This window comes from Anthonomus grandis, unplaced genomic scaffold (assembly GCF_022605725.1).
Source record: "Anthonomus grandis grandis unplaced genomic scaffold, icAntGran1.3 ctg00000866.1, whole genome shotgun sequence".
Taxonomy (NCBI): domain Eukaryota; kingdom Metazoa; phylum Arthropoda; class Insecta; order Coleoptera; family Curculionidae; genus Anthonomus; species Anthonomus grandis.
Window position 1 is genome coordinate 2,368 of NW_026088610.1, and position 11,195 is coordinate 13,562.

Here is an 11,195-nt window from a genome sequence, read left to right on the forward strand (position 1 = left end):
TCGCATGCTATGTGGGTTAATATGCCTAGCATATGCCAAGTGAGATGTTATGTCTGGGTAAAGACTTCAAAATTGAAATGCAAATTCTCTTAATAAAACCACTAACTACTAATTTTATAAAAATTTAGAAGAAAGAATTTAGAAGTTAAAGAAATTTCCAAGAATATCTCTCTGAGAGCTAGAGACGTGAAATGCAGGTTCTTAAGAAAAATACCTTAAAAAGTATAGAAATTTTTTGTCTAAAGCCAAGTCTAATGAAAATTTAAATTTCAATATTTTCTTGAAATGAGCCCAATTCCACATTTAAATTACAAAAAAAAAACGAAATTTTGAAAAACAAATCATTGGCGATTCGTGATGACAATGGCAGGATGCAAATTTTCCGCCTCACACCAGGAAAATTACAATATTAAACTAATGATAACAAGGCACACGAAAAACACAACCAAGATTACTACAGTACTAACCATCAATGTTTTTTTTTAACAATTTAATTGGCCGTTTATCAGCAGGGACTAGATAGATAATTATGTGCCGGGCGTCCCCTACTCCTCGACACTTTTCAACCGCCGACTGCATTTAGGCTGAGAATTGTTTCGAAATTTCGCAATATTCCATCTAGCATTTCGAGTACCCAAATCGACTAATAATTTCATTAATAATCGACTACCGAACACCGATAAGTTCATTTATAATAGATCGCGCGCGACGTAAAAATGTCGAAATCAAAAGTGAACAATGTGGGGGACTTACTTAAACATTCCCTTGGGGAAGATGTGACCGTGTTAAGTGAAAATACGACACTTTTAACGGCTCCCGGTGAACATTATGGAAGTGTTATGTTGGCACTAGAGGTTAAAATTAAACGTAATACGAGGGGAGACGAGGAGGTTCTGCATCTGGTTGCCAAACTAATTCCTGCAAGTGAAATGCTCCGGCTCGCTTTCGATATACCTGTTACATTCAAAAAGGAGGTTTTCGCTTATAAAGAAACTATCCCGGCAATGGTGCGGCTGCAAAAGGAGTATGGAGTTCCAGAGGAGAAGCACATAGATAAGTTGTTTCCAAAGTGCTTAGGGGCCAGACTAAGCGTCGACGAAAACAAGAATATGGTGGACGAAGATGCTGTACTCCTCTTTGAAAACCTAAAAATTCAAGGTTTCATAACAGAAGATCGATTGAAAGGATTTGACTTAAGTGCCACAACAGTGATCCTTAAGGACCTTGCGCGTTTCCATGCTGTTCCCATAGCCCTAAAGCTGTTAAAACCGGAAGTTTTTAAGGAAAAATTGCTCCCAGCAGTGGTTAACAATAAAGGGCTAGAGCAACTGCCCCCAGAAGTAGGCCAGGCTTTCCATAATGCCATTATGGATGGAGCTCGGGCTACTCCCGAACTGGAACCTTATCTGGATCGGATCGAGAAGATTGTAGAGTATGGACGCACACATCCGTGGGTTCTTAGGACAAACCCAAACGAGCCTTGGGGTACCATGAGCCACGCTGACTTTTGGGTGAGCAACACGATGATTTTAAAAGACTCCAATGGCACCACCATCGCAAATAAGATTGTAGATCTGCAGTTGATGCGGTATTGGAGTTGCGTATGTGACTTGACATTTTTCCTGTTTACTAGTGTCATTAATAGCGTTCTGGATGAACATTTCGATGAGTTTTTAAGAGTTTATCATAATTCTTTTATTGATACTTTAAAGGATTTTAATATTGACCTGGAGCCCTTTTCTTGGGAGAAGTTTTTCGAGGAGTTTAACACCTCGGGGCCAACGGATCTTTATCACGTCCTAGTGATGCTTAAGCCAATTTGTACGGAAAGAGGTAAAGTGACCAACAGTTTGGAAGATTTCCAGGATACTGACTGGAGCAGAAAGGATTTGCTTGGGCCGAACCATAGAAGGAAATTACGTGATACGATTTTTTCTATAGAGAAACGTGGATGGTTAAATTAATATTTGTTGATTAATTTAGTTAAAAATGTTTGGGCATTTTAGTGATAATTTATTTTCAAGTGGGTATATTTAAGTAGTTATAATGTATTAATTAAATCTACTCATCCTGTATAAAGATTTAAAAAAAAACTGTTATTAGGTAGTGATTGTTTCTGTATTAAATAAGGTTTATTTATTAAAATATGCGTTTAATTTTAATTGAATTATTTATAAGTATAAAAGAGTCAATTATTATATTTAATTTGAGATTTCAAAAACTGCCAGAAATGTTAGTTAGATAAAAAGTAAATCAAGGAATAAAATAATAAATCATCATCCCATTATCATAGTTTTGTATTTTTTGACAATTGTGGTTGGAAAAAAATGAATAGAATAGTGGATTGAGATATCGACAACTATCACTTAATTGGCAATTTTCTGAACGATAAAGAAATAATTATTCCCGAGTAATGTTATCGCACAGCAAATGTTGCACGTCAAACTTAGCAATAACATTTTTTTTAAGCATTTCCTCCAACCTTTTAACTACCTGCTGTAATCACAATGTTTTTATTATTTAATTGGACTGTTTATCACCGGCCTATGTAGCTATATTTTTGCTGATAGTTAATTAAACTGATCTTTTTTTCATGAGCCTTACAACAAAATTGCAAAATTTTATTTAAATTTCCCGCCAAACTTTTGACAATTGAAATAGTGACATTTATGACCTAAGGGTTGCCAATAGTTACCCCTTTAAAGACGTAAAAATCCCCGTTTCATGACTGTCGTTTATTATCAGCTGATATTCCTAACGATAGGGTTTTGTAATAATGAAATGTATCTCACCTTTTGGTTACCTAATAAAAGAGGTAAAAATCCTCGATTCATAGGTGCTGTTGATGACGTTTCATCAGCTGATATTCCTGACGATAGGGTTTCATAATAATGAACTGTATCTCAATTTTTGTTACCTGATTCGTTAAATAAAAAGTGTATTAAAACATTGAACATCAAAAAGGAAATAAATTAATTTTTTTCTTAATTCTCACCGTCGTAGAATGAAATTGCAACATTTTATTTGAATTTCCCTCAAAACTTTTGACAATTAAAATAGTGACAGTTATGACTTAAGGGTTGCCAACACTTACCTAATAAAAGACGTAAAAATCCCTGGCTCATAAGTGTCATTGATGACGTTTATCAGATGATATTCCTGACAGTAGGGTTTTGTAATAATGAAATGTATCTCGCATTTTTGTTACCTGATTCGTTAAATAAAAAGTTTATTAAAACATTAAACGTCAAAAAGGAGATAAATTAATTTTTTCTTGATTCTCACTGTCGTACAATGACATTGCAAGATTTTATTAGAATTTCCCGCCAAACTTTTAACAATTAAAATAATGACAGTAATGACGTAGGAGTTACCAACTGTTATTCAACTCAAGACGTAAAAATCCCCGTTTCATACACTTCGTTTTTAGGAGAAAATATCTCTGAAACCAAAAAAGGTAGAAATTTGAAAATTGTAAGAAAGTTCATTTACTAAAACCTTTAAACCGCTATTTCAACATTTTCTATATTGTCATTCAATATTATATCAAAAAGTAAACTTGAACAATGGAAAAAATTGCCTTTCAAAAAATATCTAAAGATGTACTTTCAGTCAAAACGCGTGAGGACTTTAATATTGTATTAACTTTCTTTGTATTAACTTGAATTCTTAAATTATTTTGGAGCAAAGATGAATTTTCGACAAAATTACAAAACAAAAACTCTTAGACAAGGTGGTTCTCCAAATTCGTTTAAAAAAACTTAAATGAATGAAGGTGGGTTGAGGTGGAAACGCAACAGCTATCATTTAAGTGGCAATTTTCTGAACTATAAATAATGAATTATTCGTATGTAATGTTATCACGCAACAAATGTTGCACGTCACACCTAGAAAATAATTTTTTTTTTACCATTTCCTCCAACCTATTAACTATACTGACTACCTGATAATAGCGGTAATACCAATGTTTTCAATATTAAATTTGACTATGTAATTACATGCCCCTACTCCTCTCGTTCTAACACAGTCGAAATTACGTAATTTACTAAATCGATTTTTTTATCAATCAATCACGCTCGGATTATTGTTTAGTATTAGCTGCTTGGCGCAAATGTACAAAAATGTCAAAATCAAAAGTGAACAAACTTTGAAAAAATATGATGGAAAATTATTATTTAAGAATAAAAAAAGAATAAAAAAAATTGGAAAAAAATAGTTCGTACATAAAAAATACATCAAATATCTGAAATAAATCGACAAAGTATAAAAAATATTATATAAGAAAAACGATTTCCACAATTCATGAAAACCATTAAATAGCTCTAACATAAATATATTTGAAAATAAGTTAAAAAATATGCAACCTACAAAAGAAAACTTTAAAAATAATAATTTAAAATGGTAATAGAGTTATAATGAATTATATTTAATTAAATCATCACCTGCAGGATATAAAATTGGCCAATTCTCTTCTGCTGAACCTTAACATTTCCCCAAAACGAACGTTGGAAAATGTCTATATTCTAAAACAATAGCCAATCTATAAAAAAATCATCGCAAATTATCGTGACGACGTCAGTTCGCGGTTGCGAATCTATTGTATATCGTTTACCCAACAATTAGTGCTAAAAAATAATAATAAGACATTTTAAAGTGCAGATCGAACATATACGCATTGCATGTGATTATCAGAATTGTTCAGCGGATTATCATTATTTTTAAGAAATTTAATATCCGCTTACGTCATCATGTTGTAAAAAACCGTGACGAACTTTTGAGGAACAAATAAGTATGCATACACTTTTTGTGCCATCTATATGTTTTTTTTATTCCAAAATAATAATATAAATAGATAATTAACATTCACTGAATGATCTAATATTGTCCTTATCTCAAAACATTGATAAAAAAATCATGCTCAAGTTATACCATTGGACGTTGTCTTATGTTTGTTTTTTATATTGATAAACACGTGTAAAATGATTGTAATTAAACATAATATCGATTTTGAACATCGATAATCAAGGTGTCATAGTTCAATAAAAACACGAATGGCAAAAAAAACGGAAATGATTAATTTTTTATAGTAATAACCCTAATTATTTCGGATACAAATTACCTGAATAACGGTCTTAAATATTTGCCAGTTGTTAGTGACTATTTTACAGGTTATAGAATTCAAATTAATGGTCTGAGCTTAATGATCTTTAAGTTTATGCGTTTGTAGAAGTAGACTTGGTTGCTGCCGATATACCGGGTCGGTAAATGACAATCTTGCGTATACACTACACTCAGACCCAAAGTGAACGTACAGATGGTCAAAAATTGTCTTGTAGGGTATTGAATTTTTCCTTTCAGTGGAAAGCATCATTGTACACTCTTCAACGATATCTACAAATCTACAAAAAGAATTCTAGGTTTCTTGAATGTACACCATCACTATACTACATCAGGACAACAATTTTCCTGAGGTTTCCTTACTAGGATTATAATAACAACTCTTGTTTTGCCATTATAATAAGTTTACACTTACTTTTTTTATTTAGACTTGGTTGCGGCCGATATACCGTGTCGATCAACGAAATTCTTGCGTGCGGAAATCTTCGAATAACAAGTCTACACAAGTGTGCCTGTTATTCAATCTTTGAATAACAGTCACACGTCAAAAAGAGGACGAGAACTCTATACTAACTACACCCAAACCCAAAGTGAACGTACAGATGGTCGAGAAGTGTAATGTGTGGTTCCCTCTTATTGGAAAGAATTGTTGTACATTCTTCAGCTTGAGCTTGTTAGTGTCTAGGTGTTTCCATAAAGATCAGTGGTCCATCATTTTGGTTTAGGGTACTATTATTAAAGGAAGTAGATTATTAAATTAATCTGGTGAAAAATTGTTTCTTGTTTCTCCCAGAATCAGAATGTGAATATTTTGAAATTTACAAGTTTGCAAAAATATTAAAATCTGTGTTTGGGGGCACTACATACATTAAAGTGTAAAATATCCAGAATCTTTTTGCTGCTCTTTATTTTAGTCCTAAACTTATCTAAGTCTATTTCTATGACTTTTTGGAACTATTCTGGATCAGTTTCCGTTTCCAAGGAATTAAGAATATTAGCAATATCCATAAAAAACACAGAAGAGAAACCCATGAATTAAAAAAAGACAAAAAAAACAGAAATCTTTGCAGAAAATATTTATAGGTAGGACAATCAGGACAAGATGCTTCAAGCCCAACATTTTTGCAAGTCTCAGATTTGTGCTGTTAACTACAGTATTTACAGGAAAGTTTATTCTTACAATCTATTTCTTTATGATCATATTCAAAGCATTTCTTACATCTAGGTAAACGAGTATCTTCGTATAATGAACACCTTTCCGCATGCCATTAGCCTTCCGAACAGGTCCCCAGAGCATTCGCCAAAAACAATAGATTTGTTGTTTTTTATTGGCTAAGTGAATGTTATATTAAAGACATCGTTATCTTGGATAAACTGGGTTTGTTATTTCAAACAGTCTGTGATGTCTTCCATGTTCATATTTTTTGTTGTCATAATAATCTCGAATCTCGGTTTCTTCATTTGTGGAAGTTGTACTGTGTATTATTTCACGGTGTCTTGTTCTCGTATGGTTTTCAATAACTTTTGGCATCCTTGTTCGCATATTTATCGGCTTAATAAGCACTGGACGAATATTCTTACAAAGTATGAGGTCCTGTTAGCGGTTTTGGTACATCAGAAGTGGAGACAACGCTTGCATAAGATTTAGTGCTTTTTAACTTCTTTATATATTCTTGTAGCATATCAATCATTGTTTGTTTATGATTTATGATTGTAGTTTTGTCTAGAATTGTATTTTTGAGACATTTTATGAAATCATTTTTTCTACAGCGTTTGCAGATAAAATTTAGTTATCGTTCTGCCAGAGGCATGCGTCTTACTTCAGATGTAGTTAATTCAGAGCAATTTTCACAATAATATGTTTTGCAAAAATCACAGGCAAAAACGTAAATTCTGTCCTTCTTTTTTGGACTTTATGCAGGTATTCCCCATGAGGTTTACTTCTCTTTATGTCAATTGGTAAGCACCTGCCACCCGATAAGAAACCTACATGTTTTTAAAAAAGCTGTGTCAATATTTCTACAAAAGACTCATTAACTTCACTTCTACATTTACATCAGTGCTAACAAAATACATTAAGATCTTTAAGATCTAACTTTTGAAACTAAAAGTTAAATTAATTAAAATTGAAAAACCTTCTTACCATTAAACAACTTTTTCTACTTTAAAAAATGTAATATTGACACACATATGTCATATACAAAAAATAATATTTCTTCAGTAATAATTTCTATTTAAATTACAGGAATAAAAATAAAACACAACAGTATGATTTTATGTACACAAAAATACATTATTTAATCATCTGGAAAATAAAAATACAAGATTTTAAGTATTCTAATACAATATATAATTAATATTGTTAATTTATAATACTTACAATACAAATTATAAGATAACAATAATAGTCTGGAACATGTTCTGTTTGTATATCAAAAACTGCAATAAATAAATAATTAATTCAATAATAAAAAAGTATGAAAAAAGTAAATTTGTCTAAACTTCTAAAATGAAAAATGAGTATGAAAAACCCAAAATTCTATTTAAATTATTTTTTCGGGTATACCCCCCCGTATCGAATTTTTTCACCAAAAATTGATTTTTTTCGAAATCAAACTAAGTATACCAGCGTCTTATTTGGGTCACCTAGATTACGAAAACACCGGGTTATAACAGGATCCGAGCAGAACTAAGAGAATGAGAGCACTTTGAAAATCCTGAAAAAGTCGTTTTCGACGTCCGTTTTTGAGGCCAAAAATGGGCATCAAAAATGCCATATCTCGGCTATCGTAAAAGCTGCGACTTTGCGGTTACTCTCGTTGGATTCAGAACGACAAAACTAAGACAAAACCGTTGGAATTTTTCCGATAGCTCCCATAGAAGCCGAGATATCGACCTTCAAAGTTTAGAATTTTTAATTTTTCGGGTATATCCCCCCCGTATCGAATTTTTTCACCAAAAATTGATTTTTTTCGAAACCAGAAGGAAAACACCGGGTTATAACAGGATCCGAGCAGAACTAAGGAAATGAGAGCACTTTGAAAATCCTGAAAAAGTTTCGGGTATACCCCTGTATCGAATTTTTTCACCAAAAATTGATTTTTTTCGAAATCAAACTAAGTATACCAGCGTCTTATTTGGGTCACCTAGATTACGAAAACACCGGGTTATAACAGGATCCGAGCAGAACTAAGGCAATGAGAGCACTTTGAAAATCCTGAAAAAGTCGTTTTCGACGTCCGTTTTTGAGGCCAAAAATGGGCATCAAAAATGCCGTATCTCGGCTATCGTAAAAGCTACGACTTTGCGGATAGTCTCGTTGGATTCAGAACGACGAAACTAAGACAAAACCGTTGAAACTTTCCCGATAGCTCCCATAGAAGCCGAGATATCGACCTTTAAAGTTTGGAATTTTTCATTTTTAGGGTATAACCCCCCGTATCGAATTTTTCCACCAAAAATTGATTTTTTTCGAAATCAAACTAAGTATACCAGCGTCTTATTTGGGTCACCTAGATTACGAAAACACCGGGTTATAACAGGATCCGAGCAGAACTAAGGGAAAAAGAGCACTTTGAAAATCCTGAAAAAGTTTCGGGTATACCCCCGTATCGAATTTTTTCACCAAAAATTGATTTTTTTCGAAATCCAACTAAGTATACCAGAGTCTTATTTGGGTCACCTAGATTACGAAAACACCGGGTTATAACAGGATCCGAGCAGAACTAAGGGAATGAGAGCACTTTGAAAATCCTAAAAAAGTCGTTTTCGACGTCCGTTTTTGAGGCCAAAAATGGGCATCAAAAATGCCGTATCTCGGCTATCGTAAAAGCTACGACTTTGCGGATAATCTCGTTGGATTCAGAACGACGAAACTAAGACAAAACCGTTGGAATTTTCCCGATAGCTCCCATAGAAGCCGAGATATCGACCTTCAAAGTTTGGAATTTTTCGTTTTTCGGGTATACCCCCCTGTATCGAATTTTTTCACCAAAAATTGATTTTTTTCGAAATCAAACTAAGCATACCAGCGTCTTATTTGGGTCACCTAGATTACGAAAACACCGGGTTATAACAGGATCCGAGCAGAACTAAGGGAATGAGAGCACTTTAAACATCCTGAAAAAGTCGTTTTCGACGTCCGTTTTTGAGGCCAAAAATGGGCATCAAAAATGCCGTATCTCGGCTATCGTAAAAGCTACGACTTTGCGGATAGTCTCGTTAGATTCATGACGACGAAACTAAGACAAAACCGTTGGAATTTTCCCGATAGCTCCCATAGAAGCCGAGATATCGACCTTCAAAGTTTGGAATTTTTCATTTTTCGGGTATACCCCCCCGTATCGAATTTTTTCACCAAAAATTGATTTTTTCGAAATCAAACTAAGTATACCAGCGTCTTATTTGGGTCACCTAGATTACGAAAACACCGGGTTATAACAGGATCCGAGCAGAACTAAGGGAATGAGAGCACTTTGAAAATCCTGAAAAAGTCGTTTTCGACGTCCGTTTTTGAGGCCAAAAATGGCATCAAAAATGCCGTATCTCGGCTATCGTAAAAGCTACGACTTTGCGGATAGTCTCGTTGGATTCAGAACGACGAAACTAAGACAAAAACCGTTGGAATTTTCCCGATAAGCTCCCATAGAAGCCGAGATATCGACCTTTAAAGTTTGGAATTTTCATTTTTCGGGTATACCCCCCCGTATCGAATTTTTTCAACCAAAAATTGATTTTTTTCGAAATCAAAACTAAGCATACCAGCGTCTTATTTGGGTCACCTAGATTACGAAAACACCGGGTTATAACAGGATCCGAGCAGAACTAAGGGAATGAGAGCACTTTGAAAATCCTGAAAAAGTTTCGGGTATACCCCTGTATCGAATTTTTTCACCAAAAATTGATTTGTTTCAAATCAAACTAAGTATTCCAGCGTCTTATTTGGGTCACCTAGATTACGAAAACACCGGGTTATAACAGGATCCGAGCAGGACTAAGGGAATGAGAGCACTTTGAAAATCCTGAAAAAGTCGTTTTCGACGTCCGTTTTTGAGGCCAAAAATGGGCATCAAAAATGCCGTATCTCGGCTATCGTAAAAGCTACGACTTTGCGGATAGTCTCGTTGGATTCAGAACGACGAAACTAAGACAAAAACCGTTGGAATTTTCCCGATAGCTCCCATAGAAGCCGAGATATCGACCTTCAAAGTTTGGAATTTTTCATTTTTCGGGTATACCCCCCCGTATCGAATTTTTTCACCAAAAATTGATTTTTTTCGAAATCAAACTAAGTATACCAGCGTCTTATTTGGGTCACCTAGATTACGAAAACACCGGGTTATAACAGGATCCGAGCAGAACTAAGGGAATGAGAGCACTTTGAAAATCCTGAAAAAGTTTCGGGTATACCCCTGTATCGAATTTTTTCACCAAAAATTGATTTGTTTCAAAATCAAACTAAGTATTCCAGCGTCTTATTTGGGTCACCTAGATTACGAAAACACCGGGTTATAACAGGATCCGAGCAGAACTAAGGGAATGAGAGCACTTTAAACATCCTGAAAAAGTCGTTTTCGACGTCCGTTTTGAGGCCAAAAATGGGCATCAAAAATGCCGTATCTCGGCTATCGTAAAAGCTACGACTTTGCGGATAGTCTCGTTAGATTCATGACGACGAAACTAAGACAAAACCGTTGGAATTTTCCCGATAGCTCCCATAGAAGCCGAGATATCGACCTTCAAAGTTTGGAATTTTTCATTTTTCGGGTATACCCCCCCGTATCGAATTTTTTCACCAAAAATTGATTTTTTTCGAAATCAAACTAAGTATACCAGCGTCTTATTTGGGTCACCTAGATTACGAAAAACACCGGGTTATAACAGGATCCGAGCAGAACTAAGGGAATGAGCACTTTGAAAATCCTGAAAAAGTTTCGGGTATACCCCTGTATCGAATTTTTTCACCAAAAATTGATTTGTTTCAAAATCAAACTAAGTATTCCAGCGTCTTATTTGGGTCACCTAGATTACGAAAACACCGGGTTATAACAGGATCCGAGCAGAACTAAGGGAATGAG

General features: G+C 34.3%; 1 protein-coding gene across 1 annotated transcript; it reads left to right on the forward strand.

Moving 5' to 3' along the window:
- The first annotated feature begins 579 nt into the window (after positions 1 to 579).
- Positions 580 to 2,145, forward strand: LOC126749812 (uncharacterized). Its single transcript, XM_050459483.1, has one exon. The coding sequence runs from the start codon at positions 717 to 719 to the stop codon at positions 1,962 to 1,964; it is 1,248 nt and encodes a 415-aa protein (XP_050315440.1). The 5' UTR covers positions 580 to 716; the 3' UTR covers positions 1,965 to 2,145.
- The last annotated feature ends 9,050 nt before the right edge of the window (positions 2,146 to 11,195 follow it).

Coding starts and splice junctions, on each gene's coding strand:
- LOC126749812 (XM_050459483.1), top strand. CDS start 717: ATGTCGAAATCAAAAGTGAACAATGTGGGGGACTTACTTAAACATTCC.